The sequence below is a fragment of the Zingiber officinale genome, chromosome 11B, assembly GCF_018446385.1.
Source record: "Zingiber officinale cultivar Zhangliang chromosome 11B, Zo_v1.1, whole genome shotgun sequence".
Taxonomy (NCBI): domain Eukaryota; kingdom Viridiplantae; phylum Streptophyta; class Magnoliopsida; order Zingiberales; family Zingiberaceae; genus Zingiber; species Zingiber officinale.
In genome coordinates, this window is record NC_056007.1 from 1,292,828 (window position 1) to 1,312,076 (window position 19,249).

Genomic DNA, 19,249 nt, shown 5'->3' on the forward strand with positions numbered 1-19,249 from the left:
TTTCCTCCTAACACTTTAGTGAAGACATCAACAATTTGGTTGGATGATGATGTGAATCGAGTGGCAATTTTCTAACTCATTACGCACTCGTGAATAAAATGACAGTCAGCCTCAATATGCTTAGTCCTCTCATGAAAAACTGAGTTACCTGCAATGTGAATAGTCGCTTGGTGATCATAGGCAGTGGTTCATTGTAGGTGAATCCTAATTCTTTAAGAAAATTCTTCAACAATAACCATGGTTTAAAGTGTCGTTCCGAGACGATCGAAACGGGCGAAACATCTCGTTCCGCTTGGCGACCGGCACCGGCACTACCCCGGCACCAGACCCACGACAGTTGCGACGTGTTGCGCGACCCCATGCCCGACACCAGACCCATGATAGTTGCGACGTGTTGCGCAACCTCGTGGTCGCAGCGAAGGGGACGGTCGACCTCACAACAGCAGCAGAGGGGTTGCATAACCCTTTCCCTACCGTCACGGAAACGTTGTGCTACCCTGTGACTACTACAAAGGGGTCGCACGACTACCGTGGTCGGCCCAGAGGAGTCACGCGATCCCCGTGGCCATGGCTGAGGGGTCGCGCAACCCTGCAGCACCGCCGAAATAGCACGAGCTCACGAGTGGTGTTGGATTTCGAAATTTTTTAATTAAACTTAGATTAATTATTTTAATCAACTCCTAATTATGATGGAGATAATCTAAATAGGCTTTATTAAACTCTCATAAAAATTTTATTTATTTATTATCTATTTTCATATCTTTTCCTTTTTTAAAAGATTTTTTATATTGTTTATTTTTAAATATTTATGTTAAATATTTTTATTTTTTAATTAATATATTTTATATTTAAAAAATACCAAAACTATATCGGCACGACACGACACGATACGATACCGAAACTGTATCGTTCCGATCCAAAATCGAAACATCGACACGGGTCAAAATTTTAAACCTTGACAATAACACCTTTATAGTGTGAGTCATGGCTCTGACTCTGACTCGCTTGTAGTTGACCTAGCAACGATAGATTGTTTCTTATTTCGCCATGTTACTAGATTTCCCCCTACATAAGTGCAATATCCAGAAGTAGATCGTCTATCGATTTTTGATCCAGTCAGCATCATAATAGGCTTCAATGTGTCCATTTCTCTTAAGTGACGACCCTTTTCCTTGAGATTTCTTGATGTACCTAAGAATCTTGATCGCGGCATCCTAGTGAACTTGCTTCGGTTTTTCCATAAAACAATTGGCAATTCCAACTGCAAAGGAGATGTCTGGTCTCATTAATGTTAAGTAGATGAGTTCCCTAACAAGCTGTCTATATTTTACTTTATCCTTAAAGAATTCTCATCATCCCAAACACTTGGATTGATATCCATAGGAGCATCAACCAACTTCGTTCCTAGCAATCCAATTTCTTTGCGTAAATCTGTAGCATACTTCCGTTGACATAATGAAACTCCAGATTTATTGTGAGCAATTTCAATTCCCAAGAAAGACTTAAGACGACCCATTTCCTTAGTAACCAATATGAACAAAACAAAACCAAATATGCGAAGAGACACAGAGAAAATAGGTTTGTCAGGATGAAGACATGATAATGGGATATCCCCATGTAACACAGTAGACGACATCTTATTTATGAGGAAGCACGTTGTGAGAATAGCATCATCCCATAAATACATAGGGACATGAATATAACAGAGAAGTGTACGAGCTACATCTAAAATATGGCAGTGTTTGTGTTCAGCAGCCCCATTTTATTGGGAAGTGTATGCACAAAACGTTTGATGAATTATGTCGAGTATCACAAAATGTCGAAATAGTTTTCAAAGTGAACTCAAATGCATTATCAGTAAGAAGAGTGTACAAGTCAACAAAATATTGGATTTTTATTTCATTATAAAATGATTTTAGCACATCAGGAACCTCACTTCTATTTTTGAGTAGATATAACCACATCATATGGGAATAATCATCAACAAAAATTATAAAATACTGAAAGCACCTTTAGACGCAACTCTACAAGGTCCCCAAACATCACAATGAACAAGTTCAAAAGCAAAACATCTACGTTTATCAGTTCCAAAAGGAAAAGAAGTGCGATGGTGTTTGCCGAACTCACAGGACTCTAGAAATCGATGGACTAAACAAGAACTAAACTTTTCAGAGAGGAAGGAGATGGGTGACCTAGACGACAATGGCACTAATAAGAAGACACAGTTGCTAAGAGTGCATGGGAACATGCAGGTGTAACAGAATCTAGATAGTATAGGTTATCACGCTCATGTCCTCCACCAATCATCCTCTTCGATTGTAGGTCTGAAAAATACAATAGGATGATAAAACGATACACAACAGTTGTGAGTTTTTGTGAGACAACTTATGGAGAGTAAACTAACAGGAGATTTAGATGTGAAAAGAACATTGTGATATTTGTAGTAGGTCTGACAACACTCGTTCCGTAATCAGAGAATAAGTACCATTGGCTAAACGGACAGGAGGTAAAGTTGAGGAAACAAAAGTGGAAGAGAAAACAGACTTGTAATATGGACACAAGCACTAGAATCTAGCATCCAAGACTTATTATGAGATACAGCAAACGCACCTGTAGAGGATGAGGTGCAATGCTAGGAGAAGAGCGAAGCAAATTCTCATAATCAGTATGAGAAACAGAGGCCATATCATTGTCAAGTGATGGTGTCGACGGTTCATTAGATGCACTGTTAATCCAATCAAACTTACCAAACTTTGCCCAACACTTCGCTAAGACATGGTTGGAACGACCACATTGAACACACGAACGACCACCCCTAGTGGCATCAGTTCACCATTACGACCTTGAGAGGATTCCTGACCACATGCAGCCATAGCCGAAGTGTCGGAAGATGGGGAAGAAATGGTGTCAGGACTACCCATGGTTACACGAAGAACCTGAGATCGAGCATTTGATAACGTGAGAATGTTATCACTTGCCAACAGATTATCCCGAACCGGTCGTAGAGTGAAATCTAAACCGAATAGGAACTTTACGACCAAGAATTCTTTCCACTGATTTTTTCGAGTCTGAGCGTTACAAGAGAGAGTGCTATAGCAGAATTTCATCAACAACACCCTTAAGAGTAGCAAAGTAGTTAATAACAGACTCATCGTTTTGGCGAAGAGCGAAGAGTTTTTCATATAATTTGAAAACATGAGAAACATTCTTGTTATTCGAATACATGCCTCATAAGGCATCCCACATCTCTTTGGCAATTTTCCACAAGCATAACATTAGTGCTCATAAATTCCTCCATACTATTAAGGAGTCAAGCCATAATAGTCATTTGAAACTCAATTTGAATATTTCAAATCTTTAGGGTCGGGAGGGCCTAAAGAATATATTCCTTCTTCTTATAGGACCCGAGAATAGTTTAAACAAACGTAACCATAAGAGATAGTTGGTCCTATTCAATTTAATAATAGTAGCCAAATTATGTTTAACATCTGAAGATGTCATTATAAGAGAGTCAGAGGCAGAAACCTGAGTAGTAGTAGATTAGAGCAGTGGCAACAGTAGAGTTTCGGGTAGTGGCGGCACGAGGACCATCAGTAGCGGAAGCAAAAAAAAAAACGAGCAGATCAAAGAAGGATCAACTTGCTCTGATACCATGTAAATGAGAAACAACAACAACGACAACAACAACCAAGTCTTATCCCACTAGGTGGGGTCAGCTATATGTAAATGAGAAAGAGGTAGGATAATTCTATATCTTTTTTTATTTATGCGTATGTATTTATATACACACCTTCTAATTATGCCTATCTATTGCTAATTACAATCAATTACAATCTCAAAACAATCCCTTCAATTAAGCTAATCAATTACAATCCCTACAATTAAGCTAATTATACTAAAATCTACGATCAAAGGTGCCAAAATATTCAACAGCCTCAAGATAATATCCTTGGAAATAATTACCTTATATCGAGTGTTGACACGGAAGTGCAAAGCTGTCAAAAATATTCTTTTCATCAAGACAACTCGCAGGTCTCCATATTTGCAAACTTGGTTCACAGGAATCTAAAAGAAAAAATGTATATAAGAGACATTAGTCAATTCTGTGAGACATACCCTATTGAAATAGAACAGGTTTTCAGAAAGCTAACAAGTTAAGATGCGTATCTGAATGAAATATCATAGCATAATACACCACAACGTAACAAACATGCTTTCAATGTGGTTAAGTATAGGGATTTTATCCCATTCATGTTTGAGGTTGTTGACATAGTTTTATACTAATTGGTGAGTCCGATGTAACCCTCCTTGAGAATGATCTGATTATCCAGTTACATCTTTTATCAGTAGTGAAAGAAGCTTTCAGCTTCATTACCTTTCGCCACACACTCACAATGCATGTCCGGGAAATGGCCACATTGAAATTTCACTAATACAAACACACACATAGTACATAAAATGTTTAAAATTCAAAGGTTCCATCCAACAGAACATACCAAGATCAGCAAACATGAACAAGACAGCAACTGAAAAAGCCATATGTAAATCATGTCGATGAAATTATATGTTGGATAGCTTTCTAAGATGATTATTTTGTTGCCTCAATTAGCTTTGCTTCAAACATTGCAAAAAAAATTTACAGCCAACATAATCTGCTCAAGACATCGTATTGAATAGTAAAACATTCCCATAAGTCCATAGAATGCAATCAAAATTGGCCAACTTTCATATAAAAAAACAGCAAACAAGTTAACTGAAGATGGGTTAAAGCCAACAGCATTCTAGTTCACTATGGATGTTGTTAGATGTGGTTTTTAGAAGTTATCATACTAGAAAATGCAAAATACGCAAGAGAATGCTCTACAACAAAATAGAAGATAATAATCAACAGAACCAAGTAATGTGAACTATAGAAAGAAGTCAGACGACAGGCCTAACCTGATTTCTGATTTCCATCAAAATAACTAATTCACAGATGATCTAACTTTGAACAAGGTTTTACTCTCAAAATATTCTATAAGTTAAATAGAGAATGCATTCATGAAGCTGTTATTACATACAGAGTAACCTCATAGATCTTTTATCTAGCGGTAATGTGATACCTTGCAAAACATGTTTAATGAGAAATTCTGAACCAACTCATGCTGGAATATTTCTGGAGGCTTAGCATTGTGACCTAGTCCTGGAAGTGACCACTGATGTTCCACAGGAGGCCTGACGGACTGCTTCTCTCTTTTTGTCAACATTGGTTGATCAAACGAAATGGAAGATCTTTCATTAGAAAGACCTCCACCAAGGCCACCAGGCAGCTTCGGAACAAGAAAACTAGCCATGGCACCAAACTTACTGGGAGTATTAACATTTTCTGTTTCATTCTTTGCAAGAGTTCCTTCAAAGACAAACTATGTTACAATTCAATAGTTAGTACCAAATATATGAAGTTATAGCACATATACAACTAGGAAAGGAACTGTTTCAATTAAGCTCACCTCAATTTGAGTGACTATCTTCTGGATGTCATCAATATCACCTACTAAGTACAATGTAGCATTTGCAGGAAAATACCATCGCTCATGAAACTTTTGGATTTTCTCTGGGTCCCATTTCTTGATTTGCTCTTCCAAACCAATTGGGAATCTTTTGCTTAGTTTGTTTTCTGAATGCAAATGTTGAAGCAACTGCTAGGAGAACCCCACAGATATTAATAATTGTTGATTGTCAAACATGGAGCACATGAATGCCTACATATTGAATCCTACTCACCTGGCAATCAATACGATACTCTATTGTGTTCATCATTTGCAATTCTGAAAGAATAGCTCGCCTCTCCTTCTCAACACGGGATGGAAGAAACTTAGGGTGAAAAGCAATCTGAAGATCAAGATAAATTTGAAAATGTAATTCTTAACAGTAAGCTGTTTTCATGTAACTGACATGCCCAACATAGTGATATTATCAAAAGCACAAACATATCACAAATAATGAACAATCATCCATAATAAAGACAGATTCAAAATGATACCTTGAGTAAATACTGGTTTAAAAAAAAAGTTATTTGCTTAGGGAAAGACAACAGTTAAATTTTTACCTCATTAAGAGCATCGAGCACACTTGGAACTAAATCTGCATGAGAGTCCTGAGAGAACCAATTTATCAATTAGTAATCTCAACATCATGAAGAAAAGTGCCCACAATATTTATATTGATATATATAAGAACAAAATTAAATTTGATTTCATACTAAAGAAATATATTAATTTAAAACAATAACTATATTCTAAAATATTATATATTTGGATGTGAATAGAAAAATATGTGAAAATTTGTTAGATAACACAACATGTGAAAATATGATCATTGACAAAGATATCATGAGGTAACAGCGTCAGAGTTCTACTTCTAGATTTAGGTTTTATATCATAACCAAAATAAAACCAATGTAATTCTTGTACATCTTCGTACCACATAAGTTCCATTTAAAATTTTTCTTGCATTAGATGATATCTAAAAAAATAATATCAATTAATATGAACAGCAATTTGACACCTAAAGGCTAGAATAGAAAAAAAAAAATGGGAGTACACTAGGAGAGATGATGAAGTAAGAAAGCAAGAGTAAAGAGAAGGGGAATAGAAGGAGATGAATGGATATATAATAGTCATACCGCATTGTCTTATACCAAACAAGCATGGTTTCTCATATTTGGCAATACTGATAAAAAATCCTGAGTGGCATCAGTATCACAAAGGTCAATCCAATCTTCCCTCAAAATTGGCTCTCCTCAAAGATCAATAAAGAAGTTTAAAAAAAAAAAAAATTTAAAAACAGTAGAAATGAGTTAGAATCCACTAAAATAGATGAAAAAAGTTGCAATTAGTTGATTCTAGAGTGAAAGAAAAGAATCAATTGAATTTGACCAAATTAGGTTGATTTCAGAAAATAAAAAATAAAAAAATCTGGCATTCTAAGCTACAAGTATGAAAGAGGAGAATATTTGCCACATTCGAACTACAACTTGAATCACCTTCCCGCCAATGGAGATATGTTGAGAGTACAATGAATGATCATTCATCCTTGCTCAGTATCTCATTCATCCTTGTTGTACAATGTCAACTTAGAAAAGTTATCACTGATAAGTTTCTTTTTTGCAAAAACTCAGAAAAATTATCACTGATAAGAAAATACATGCCTCTCAAGTCTCAATCAACATTGACATCAAAATTCTCTTCTACAAACTCAATTGAATTAAAATTTGATTGATATCCTAAATAAATCCCATATAATTTTGGAAAACAAAATAAATTGTATCAGATAAAATAATCTACAATAATTTTAAAAGTGAATTTATTATTTATTATGATGATATTATTAACCTAAGAATATTAATAATCTGATATTGTTGATCTTAAGATAACGTATAAAATGTGTTGCTAATCCAATTCATTAATTCTAAATACAATGCTATTAATAATCTAATATTTAGACATTATTTGTTATCTCCTATGAAATTATTATATTTTTATTTTTAAAAATTATTTTCTTAGCAAATTCTGATTTCACTGATCAACAATTAAATACAATCAATACTTAGATTATTTAAGAATCTTATCCAATACCAATATTGATTTCCAATGTTTCACGGCTGTGCAAAGAAAGTGTCCTCTAGATGGTTTGCATATAGATATATTTAGTGAAACCAAAGTCTAAAAATTTGAACACTTAATATTGAATTCAATTTCCCCTTGAACTATCATGTTCACCTAGTTTTAGTAACAATATAGTAAGACAGAACAGACATATTAACAATTCCAGACACACAGTAAAGTTAAGCACCATGTCTGAAGGAAATGATCAAGTGAAAATCTCAGCCTTAAAATGGAATGTTAAAAATATGAACAAAAGAACTACCTTTGTAGTAGTCGGTGAATGAATGTGAAACACCGTGTGGTGGAAATCCGTATATGCATTAGATCTGGCTCCAGTTCCAAGAAGTTTTTCACGCTTTTTACTACCAAGAAATGCCACATGCTCAATCATATGTGCAATGCCTTGCTCGTCCTCTTCCTCGTCAATAGATCCAACATGAACTTCCATATGTGCCTCAAACCTGTAATATCAACATATTAGTAAGAAAAATGAACCTTAAGCCAAGTAAGTCTCAATTATTTGCTACATGGATATTGCCCTTTATTAAATTTAATATTGGAGCATATATTAGGTGGGCGTTGATGAATCACAAAGAAGGCAATGAACTAATTGTGTGTCCACTATCACATGATGTACTTAAGCAAATTCAATTGAAAACTTAGATCTACTTTTTCTTTTTTTTAATAAGATCCTCATTCAAATAATCAAGAGTACATGATGACTCAGACAAGTTGCATATACTACTCGAAATTAATTGAATTGGCTTAATAAGCACCTGTTTGCTGGAACTTTATTTGGAAGAATAATATATCGAAGACCATTTTTGAGTTGTCCTCGGTGAAGTCTTGGATGAGAAGGAAGTGGAGAATTTAGAAATCCTTCAAGTTCTGCTTTTTCAGATTCCAGATCCAAGAAACTTAAACCTGGCTTCTCAAGCACAGTATCTGACCATGTACTTGCAACATGTGGTTCCTCGGGGCCTAAAGCATGTGAAACATGTGCCAATTTCACCTGACAAGCACCAGGAAAAATAATTCACAATGTCAAACAAGTGCCAGTTCATGAAAAATTATATAACTATATAAAAAAATGAAACTTGAAGATACTATGACATTTGCTTTCTATAAAACATAGCATACGACCATTGAAAATACAGATATAATAAGTTTCTTTAAAATTAATTTATCTAATTAAAACAAATTGGATTACAATTTTATTTTATTATTCTATTTCAACTTGACTTTAGACAGAATTTTATTTTATTTCTAAAAAAACCTTTAAGGTACACCTAGTCTATATAATCTATGTTATACTGAAGAACCATGGTATTGTAAAGCCCATTAATGTCCTATTGTTCTAATCATCAGAAAAAGTACAAATTTTCCTACTTCCAGATGTTTTCTTCTCCAACAAGACTTCCAACAAGCCAGCAAACAATAAGATAAAAGTAAAAATGGACCTATCTGGAGCTTCCACAAGTTATATTGGAGATAATTTTATTTTAAGGAATTATTAGGTTGCATGTTACCTTCATTTATTATATCAGATAAAGATGTCAAATTTATTATTTATTCTAGGAAGTCCCTGAGGACAGTTCTCAATATAAATTCTTGCCCATTCAGCCACAACTCGATGGTTGAAGGTTGTCAATTATACCTTAAGAAGCTTGCTTAGTGTTCTAATTGATGAACAACTTGGCATACAAAGCACTATTTTGCTAACTATCAAATTTGATTACACCAATTTCATTAACTGATATATGTATAAATGATCATCTGAATTTGTTTATGGATATCTATCTCATCAACCTACTGATTTAATTTCTGTCACTCTTCTCAAGTATTTGACTTTCTTACAATTTTCCCTAAGCATTAGCGAGAGATAAATATTAATATCAAAATAAAAAACATTAACATGTTGATGCACATCATGGGATGGAGCATAACTTGGACTATTTGTAATACCTCAAGCAATATAAAGGAGTCTCCTTCGATGAATTTCGTGTAGCTCAACTTTATTTCATGTTATGAGAAAATGAAGTTCCAATACTTTTTTTTTTTAACTTATTGATCATGTCTGATTTTTAATATTCAGGATTTGCTACCTAACTAACAAAAACTTGAGCCTGTCTTTGTTTGTTGATTTCCTAGGGAGCACATTCCTTTAACCTTGAAACTGGTACTCCCTTCTATGGCCCAATTAATCTCACAAATGAGGACATAATCAACATGCAAACAGTGCTATCTCCGCATGAAAGCTAATAGTAGTAACCAATCCATGTTAATAATTTCCTAGATATATGTGACATTTAGACTTCATAAGATAAGATTTGCGTAATCAGCACATCATTTATCTAAAGTCCAACAACAAATGTGAAAATTAACATCGCAAAGGACTTTCCTCAATTTATTACTTCATACTTGTGTTTGTTGGTGGAAGACCTGATTGTGATTTCTAATTTATTCACTCATTGTGATCAAGTTCTTGTTTATGGAGAAAGATGCACAAAAAATAGACAACTTTAAACTAAACTGGTTAATGATTATATATGCATTTTTATTCTTTTCTACATGTTCAAACATAAAATATCTTTTTTTTATATACTTTTATTATTTTAATTACACCTAGACTAAGACAATGAGATAAGATTATTGTAAATCACTCAGCAATAACAAATTATATATTTCATATTTTTCCTTCTCTCTCACAATATAACGCCAAGATATGAAATTTGATGATAAAATTAATTGTGACACAGTTATATCTGGTGTTGCATAATACAGCATAAGAACGAATTGTAATATATACCAATTCTATGTTGATGACTTAAAATAATGAACGTCATATCATGCACAACGTTGTAGAGTATTTTCTTTTACCATAATACACAATGATTAGCCAATTAAAGTTGAATTTAATAATGATTCTATATGTGTTCTGTTTTATATATAGGGTGTATCATATGTCTTTCAGCTAGTAATTTCCCCAATTACTGATTGGAAGCAACAAAATAATTAAGTAGTGAAAGCTTAATCTCTCCATGAACAAGAGTTATTTATCAACTTATTATTTTGATGAAGAAACATTGTGCCAACTTCCCTTAAGCCATTTACTTAATCATCTTGAGTTATTGCCATCTTTTTTTTTTTCTTCTTGTAAATCCCTGCACATTGACTTCTTGATCTTAACTTAAAGAAAAAACACTGTTGTCTATTTTACCTGAATAAAATGATTATTAGGTCATTGCAACACCAATAGCAAAGAGATTTGCAAGTACAACAAGGATACACATGAAAAACATCCCAACTTGTTAATGGCATGGTCATCTTTGTTTCTTTGAATAATTTTTTTTTTTACTGTGAGTCATCCAACAATGGCTGATTTGAGATATTGTTCAATTTTCTCCAACATACCTGCTTCTCCTAAACATCTAATATAAATCCTTTTGGATACTTTACAAGGTGTAACTTAATCTGGCAATGCACCCTTAACGTAGTTTAAGATGAACTAGCAAACAAATGAGAAATTGACATGTAACATGTCCTTATACGTACGATACTACAATGTTAGTGAAGAACATCCCAAAGCTCAACCTATGCAGTAAAGCAAAGGGAAATGTTGATAGGAACCAGATGCCTATAGACACTCATCGAGTAAAATAAATAATCTTCTTCCAGCAGAAAGAATAAGCAATTTGTCTGATGAAAACATAATTCTAAAAACTATCTCACAATGCACCGAGGGAAAATATTAAAACAAATTATCATTAAAAACTAACTTACTGATCTACTCCCAAATAAATGTCTCTGAAACTGACAGGATGATGTGTCCACAAAGAAGCCTGGTGTGTATCTCTTCCAGAAATTCCCACATCTATTGTGTGCTCGGAAGCAAGATATAGGATACATGTGTCTAGGAGAAAGCTTTGTAACAGCTACTCCATGACTGCATTTTGTAGCAGCAAGTGACTTCTTCTTTTCACTAAAAAGTGAGCATCTGCATTCAAGAAACCAAATGAGTGGAAACAACCAAGCATAACCTACAGAGTTAAAGACTTGTAGGAGAATCTCAAAGTATAGAGTTAGAGACTAGGAAAGAAAGTTAAGACACAAACATGCAAGTCCACATTTAAGATATCCTACATAACAGGAAACCTATGGATTTTGCCATAGTTTTAAATTTAGCCATTGTATCTAAATGGTCAGAATTTCTGCTTGAATTGTAGCTTGGTTTGAACAAATATAGAATTTTATAACCAAGCAAACACATAAAAGCAAAAAATCACAGAATTCAAAAGGAAAGAAAACAATAAATCCTTTCAACTGAAGACTAGTCTATGAACATATACACTGTAGAAGGCAACATTTTATAAGAATACCAATAAACTATCCTTCATGTCGTTTATGAAGAAGCATGTCACTGCCAAATAAGTATCTTTCAAGTGAAGCTTATTCTGCTGCAAACAAGCATGCCAACAAACATGAACACAAAGATGAAAAGGATGCTGACAAAAAAGAGGCAATCCTCCAAGTATTTCAGCTTAAAGGCATAAGAAGGTAAATTGACGCAAAAAATTTCACATAGGCATGTCTAAACTAATTCAGATCCTTCACATGTCTTACTCCAAAATTCTGAGGAAGAAGCGTGAAGCAATATTATTCTTTCAAACACAATGACGACATGATAAGATGGGGAAATGGGCGTAAAAGGAAAATGAACTCCTCCAAATATTTATTTTTAAGAATACAGGAGGCTAAAGAACCCTAAATATTCACTCTCCTTGGCGTTTCTTATCCACTGTCCCACAGCTAGAATTGGAGACCAAAAATGGAACGCGAAACACAGAATCAAAAAAGGAAACCCCTCATAATTGTTCAAGCAACCGTTTTAAATATATAGGAGACCAAAAATCCCTAGTTTATTCACACAACCGTTTTAAATAGGCGTCTCCATAATCGTTCCTACTTAGGAATTTTAATCCCCCAATCCCACAGCTCCAATTGTCAATCGAGCTACGCAATAAAACAAAAGAAGAAGCAGCCGTTGACGCATGAGCTAAGCAAGGGAGGAAATTACGTCCGCTGGAGAGGAGAGGGGGGGAGGCGGCAAGAAGCGCGGAGACCGGATGACGAGCGTCGTCCCGCGATGGGGCGGGTTCGCAGGGTGGCCCTCGGGCAGCCACCGGAAGAGCCGACGCGGAGACGGAGGTGCGGAGCGGGGGAGAGATAAGGAGACGTCGTCGTCGCCGCCGCCGTGGTCGCCGCAGCGGATATGGGAGAGGAGGAAGCCATGGCTCTCGCTCGTGTGCCCTCCGGCCCCCGAGCGAAGGGGCGGGTCGACTTTATATCTCGCGGTCTGCCGATGGGGAAAAAATCGTGGGCCGAGTTGTGGAGTAGAATTCAAGTGGAAGAGGGCCGACGGTGTTGTGCATTCAACTAAAATAAACATAAAAAAACAAAGGGAAATAACACTTTGCCCCTCAAAAATTTTACTTTTTCAAAATAACCCAACTTTTGCTTTTATCTCACAACCTAACTAATTTAGAAAAATTCAAGAAGGCTCAACTTTTTTTTTTAAGGTTTTAATATTTTTTAAAAAATAAATAATTTTAAGAAAATATATTTTTTTAATAAAATATTATTAGAGATGTTTAATTTTATTAGTAAAATTTAAAAAGATAATTTATATATTATAAAAAATTATTTTTCACAATCTAAAATAGTGACCAACTAGGTCACATATCAATAATAGAGGTCCTAGACACAGGTCTTAGTGGTCTATGCCAGCTCAACTGTAGTTTATCATTGTGGGTATTACTTATATGGAAATTGAATCCTGATTATTTGAGAATATATTCTACCTTTTATTATCATATCAAGCCGGAGTGTGATATTATTATAGTCATCAAAAATGATTCTATAGTTCTAATGTTCCTAGGTATGCTCATTTAAGTGATATAGTGAATTGTTAAATTTTCTCTATAAATTAAACATATGTTAATAGTGACTACCTGTCTAATTCTATAATATTTTTTATTAATTCACCAGTCTAAATACATAATTAAATTCATAATATTCATTTTATTAACTATAATTCACATGTGAAATTAAATTGAGTGCCAAAAATTTTATTTATTGCATATTTAACTTAATTTAGAGTTATATTATAATTAGTAGTGTTTAATATTCTAATACAATGTCAGTAGCTTATTTCAAATAGGAGTTCAAAAGAATGTAATCTGCTCATGTGTTTTTTAGCAGACTAAAAAAAATTAATTTACATTTAAAATTATCAAATAGGAATTAAATTTGAATATGTTCAATATTTTAAGTCAAATTTAATTTGATAATATTTTATTATTTATGATCTATTTATGAACCGAACAACTCAAATTATTTGTTTCTACGTAATTTTAATTTGAATATGCTTAATTTAAGTCATTTCAAATTATAATTCGTTTATGTTCGAATCATACGTGAATTTCATTTTAAATCCACCTCGAATTTAAATTATTTTTATTTTCAAACTTTGAATTAATTTAAATATTATATATATATATATTAAATTTAAAGATCAATAACAACATTTTTATATTATTCCACTTGATTCAATTAATTTACACCCCTAATTTTAAACCATTATATAAATAATGAAGTATAATTAAAAATAAATTACCATCATGGGCACAGTTAACTAAGTGAATCCACAATTAACTTATTAATAATGTGTGATTACTCAAACTTCTATTGTAGATTATTTATATACATCAATGAAATATTTTTTATTTGTCACGTAGAATTTAATTATAAGTCATTCCTTTTATGTTGCTGGAAGTCACAAGTGGATGTTAACACCAATGTAAAAGTCACCACAACTACAATTAAAAACTCATTCGGTCCCTAATGGTAATTCATCGTATCCAAAATCTAAGAAGATAGACGAGTTGACTATGTGGCTCACGGCTCGGCTTAAAGAAGACTCCATGCGTGCCTTGAAGGCACAAAATTTATTAGTATCGAGCTGGGAAGGGGTTATTAGTATTGGCCTTCCGACGTTCAAATAATTTCTCCAGCGAAATAGAATAGTGGAAATACTGTAATTAAAGCGTGTGAATAACTGGGTTACACATACGTACCTCCATCGTGGAAGGGAACCCCCTTTTATAGAGTCATGGTAGCGCCTGTGCACACATCTCAAAGCACAAGCGTGTCTTCCCAGATGTCCTTTGAAAAGACAATTCAGAAAAGTGTCATTGACACCCTTCCTTAAACAGTCATACAACTCCCCGACGTGACAGTTTGGAAGCTTCTAAAGTATGGTTCACTTACTTTGTGTCAGCGGCACTAATTCCCAAAAGGATACGGTGAGCTAGGCAAGGTATCCCACTATTTGGCTGAGCGGAGTAGCCACTCGGCCAGAATTCACAGCACGACCGCTCAAGCCTGCTCCTTTTTCTGGTCGCCCTGCGTAGCATGCTGTCATTCGCCCCGACCGAACATTCTGTCCAGTCGGGCTGCTATTTATCTGTGCATGCTATTTGGGTGCATCTGCTCTCTTCTCTTTAATCGCCTTACTGATGGGATGTTGCCTCCCGCCCAGTCGGATAGGAGATCTGGTCGAACAATCCTTCGAGTGGCGCCTACCTCCTTTGACCTCCGGCTACTGAGTGGTGTTAATAGCCGGTCAGTCCATTATACCCGATCGGGGAAGAGCTAGGCCTCTTGTCTTGCTTGCCCGGTCGTGCATGACCCGCTCTGCGATACAATATCCACTCAGTCATATGTCATCCACTAGGCTATAGCCTTGGTCCGCTCGGCTGGATCCGCTTGGCCGTATCTTCCACGTCACCCTGTCTTTCTAACTTTGACTCTTCTTCGATGGGGTCCCTCGTCATCACCGGATCACAAGCCTCTCCCTCAAGTCTAATCGAAAGAGGCTACAAGTCCGACTAACTGGACCATTAGCGTGCTTTGTCTTCCAGGGCTTTGCTCTGCCGCTCGGCGATTGAAGGCCCGGTTTCTATGGGCATCGCTTAGCTCGCGCACATAAGTTTGGAACTGAAACCTGGTCATTCGGCACAGGAGTCTCTGACACTGGTCATGGCTAGCTAGGCACACTTATAACACAGTCATTCGGGCACGTGAGTCTTTGACACTTGACGTGAGGGCATGCCCACTTATAACACAGTCGCTCAACACATGAGTCTGGAACTCAAACCTGGTCATTCAGCACAGGAGTCTCGACATTGGGTTTGGCTAGCTAGGCACACTTATAACACACCCGCTCGGGCACGTGAGTCTTTGACACTTGGCGTGGGGGCATGCCCACTTATAACACGGTCGCTCGGCACGTGAGTCTGGAACTCAAACCTGGTCATTCGACACATGAGTCTCTGACACTAGCGAGGCTAGCTAGGCATACTTATAACATGACCGCTCTGGCACGTGAGTCTTTGACACTTGCGCGTGGGGGTATGCCCACTTATAACACGGTTGCTCGGCACATGAGTCTAGAACTAAAATTTGGCCGTTCGGCACAGGAGTCTCTGACATTGGGCATGGCTAGCTAGGCACACTTATAACACAACCGCTCGGGCACGTGAGTCTTTGACACTTGGTGTAGGGGCATACCCACTTATAACACGACTGCTCGGCACATGAATTTGGAACTCAAACCTGGTCGTTCGGCACATAAGTCTCTGGCACTGGGCGTGGCTAGCTAGGCACATTTATAACATGGTCGCTGAGGCATGTGAGTCTTTGATACTTGGTGTGGGGGCATGCCCACTTATAACATGGTCGCTCAGCACGTGAGTCTTTGACACTTGGTGCTTTCATTCAAATTTTCCTGCATTCACTGAACAAATATTCTTACAATTTACATGAACCTGGACTCTAATGCAGCTGGGATGAATCTGGACTCCCTCCTTTTTGTTATATATTAGGGACGGGGGAGCCTTGTGGCTAGCGTTGACCTCCAACTGCTAAGTCTTCCGAGCCTTGTTGGAGTTGCCCTTAGTTAGGCTCCTAACCGTTATCCTATCTCTCCCTGGACGACATTGCCTCTATTTTCTTCCTCCCATGTGAAAAGTTATGGCCGCTTGGAAGATGCATGGAAAGGCTTGTCCTCATGCCTTAACTATGATGAACGTCTAGTCGCTTCGGCCGATGTGCGGTCCTCCTTATGCTGCCTATCTACTCGGCGATGGTGGCAATGTTCGGGCGACAGAGACCGGCATCGAGTTCCCCGTTGAGTGGGTTTGTGTGGTGGAGAATTGAAACGGTAGTAGCCCCTCGTATTATAAGTCATCGTTTTGTGCAACGAGAAGAATATAGGAGTCCATTGCCGAGGCTCTTTGAACTTCTTCTGCTCGGCCTCTACATGCTGCACAACATTCGCTTGATGCTCCATATGTTGTTGCATTGTACCTGATCGGGGGTCCCTTCGGGGCGGATTGGTTTGTACCGCCCGACATTAGTTTGTAGCTGTAGACTTGGCGATCGGCTCCCTCCTCCACGCCGCTTGAGCTTCCTCCACATTGATGTATTTTGTTGCTCGTCCGAGTAGCTCATCAAAATTTTTTGGCGGCTCCATGATAAGCTAGCGGAAGAATTCTCCCTCTACGAGTCCTTGGGGAATGCGCTCTACAGAACTTCCTGGGTGGCCGATAGGACCTCCATAACAACTTGGTTGAACCTCTTGATGTAGGCCATGAGCGACTCCTTAAACCCTTGCTTGACCACGAATAGGTTCACCTCCGTCTTCTGATAGCGGCGACTACTAGCAAAATGATGCGTAAACGTCGCTTAGAAGTCCCTGAAGCCACGGATGGATTCGATCGGCAACCGCTGAAACCACCTCTATGCTGATCTTGAGAGTGTGGTGAGGAATACCCGACATTTCACTCAATCCGAGTATTGGTGGAGGGTGGATACAGTCTCGAATTTAAGTAAGTGGTCTTCGGGGTCAGTGGACCCGTTGTACTTCCCGATTGTCGACGGTTTGAAGTTCGATAGCTACTCGTCCTCATGAATTGCTTGACAGAATTGTTTGTTGGCCTGTTCGGGAGAGTCGTCGAGCTCGGGGGTCTTGCCCTTTTGATTGTCCCAAGCGGTCATGTCTGTTAGAGACACAACAATCTGTTGCCGGAGATTTTACGGTTTATTAGTATTGGTTGCTACTCGAAAAACCTAGAGGTTCCACTGTACAAAAATTTTGTACAAAGGTCTGAACCTTTTCCTAGCTACCATGTGTTCTTTTAAATTAAATTTTGGATCGCCTGCGAAACTTAACACGTTTGATCCAAAACTTAATCTATTTGTTCTTTTAGGTTTTGACTTGGATCTCCTGCGGAACTTAACACGTTTGATCCAAATCACCTAAGTTATTTAATTCCATTAAATATTAATTTCCAAAATTGGTTCCCAGTACTGACGTGGCGAGGCACATGGCCTTCTTGGATATGGGAGCAACCACCACCGACTAGACAAAACCTTTTAAGGAAAGCTAATATTTAATTTCCTAAAATAACTTTAGGTCAACCGAAAAGAACAATCAAATCACAAGGAAAAGAAAACAAAAGAATAGAAAACAAATTCGAAACTCTAGAATCGTATGCCTCTTGTATTTAGTATTATTTCCAAAAATAACTAGTATGATGCAGAAACAAAAATTACTAGTTATACCTTTTAGAAAAACCTCTTGATCTTCTACCGTATTCCTCTTCTAACCTCGGACGTTGTGTGAGCAACGATCTTCCGAGATGAGAACCACCAAGCACCTTCTTCTTCCTTGCAAGTTTCGGCCATCAAAACTTCTTCTAGGATGAAGAGGTTCGGCCACCACCACCATGCTCCAAGGGATACTAGAAACGAGGCTTGCTTTCTCTCCTTCTTCTCCTTCCTTGATCCGGCCACAAACAAAAGCTCCACCAAGAGATAAGTTTCGGCCAACAAGAGAAGAGGGGAGAAATAGGGCCGACCACCAAAACCAAAGAGGAGAGGAAAGAAAAGAATAGAGATTATTTTCTTGAAGGCTCCTCTACCTCCTCTTTTATAATCCTTGGTTTTGGCAAATAAGGAAACTTTAATAAAAAACTTCCTTAATTCCTTTGTCATGAAAAAGAAAATTTAATTAATTAAAATCAAATTCCTCTTCTTAATCAACATGGCCGGCCACACAACAAATCTCCAATCAAAGAAAATTTAATTCAATCAAGAATTAAAACCTTCCTAATTTATTTCTGGAAATTTATAAAAAAATTTCCAATAATTTAATCCCTTCATAATTGGTTTATAAAAAGAAAATTTAATAAATTAAAATCTTTCTTTTAAACATGTGGATAAAAAGAAAGTTATCTCTAAAAATTAAAATCTCTTTTAATCTACAAATGAGGAAAGATATCTTTTCTTAATCTCTTGTAGAAACTTATAAAAGAGAATATTTAATTTTTAAAACTTTCTTTTAAATCATGAACATGGTTAAAAAGGAAAGTTTTTCTTAAAATTTAAAATCCTCCTTTAATCAACAAATAAGGAAAGATTTCAAATTTTAAACTTTCTTTTAAACATGTAGATGATTTACAAATAAGGAAAGTTTTTAC

At 36.4% G+C, this 19,249-nt stretch overlaps 1 protein-coding gene across 2 annotated transcripts in view; it reads right to left on the reverse strand.

Annotated features, from left to right (window-relative positions):
• LOC122035074 (stromal processing peptidase, chloroplastic-like) overlaps positions 1-12,989 on the reverse strand; it is a 28,558-nt gene extending 15,569 nt beyond the window's left edge. For both annotated transcript variants that reach the window (XM_042594451.1, XM_042594450.1), the window contains exons 1-9: positions 12,724-12,989; positions 11,430-11,643; positions 8,423-8,658; positions 7,909-8,107; positions 6,089-6,136; positions 5,764-5,871; positions 5,490-5,678; positions 5,103-5,402; positions 3,964-4,065 (exon numbers count right to left, since the gene is read on the reverse strand). In XM_042594451.1, coding sequence (XP_042450385.1) covers positions 3,964-4,065; positions 5,103-5,402; positions 5,490-5,678; positions 5,764-5,871; positions 6,089-6,136; positions 7,909-8,107; positions 8,423-8,658; positions 11,430-11,643; positions 12,724-12,938 — 1,611 coding nt within the window. In that variant the 5' untranslated portion in view covers positions 12,939-12,989. The remainder of the gene's footprint in view (positions 1-3,963; positions 4,066-5,102; positions 5,403-5,489; positions 5,679-5,763; positions 5,872-6,088; positions 6,137-7,908; positions 8,108-8,422; positions 8,659-11,429; positions 11,644-12,723) is intronic.
• Between the last annotated feature and the right edge of the window lie 6,260 nt (positions 12,990-19,249).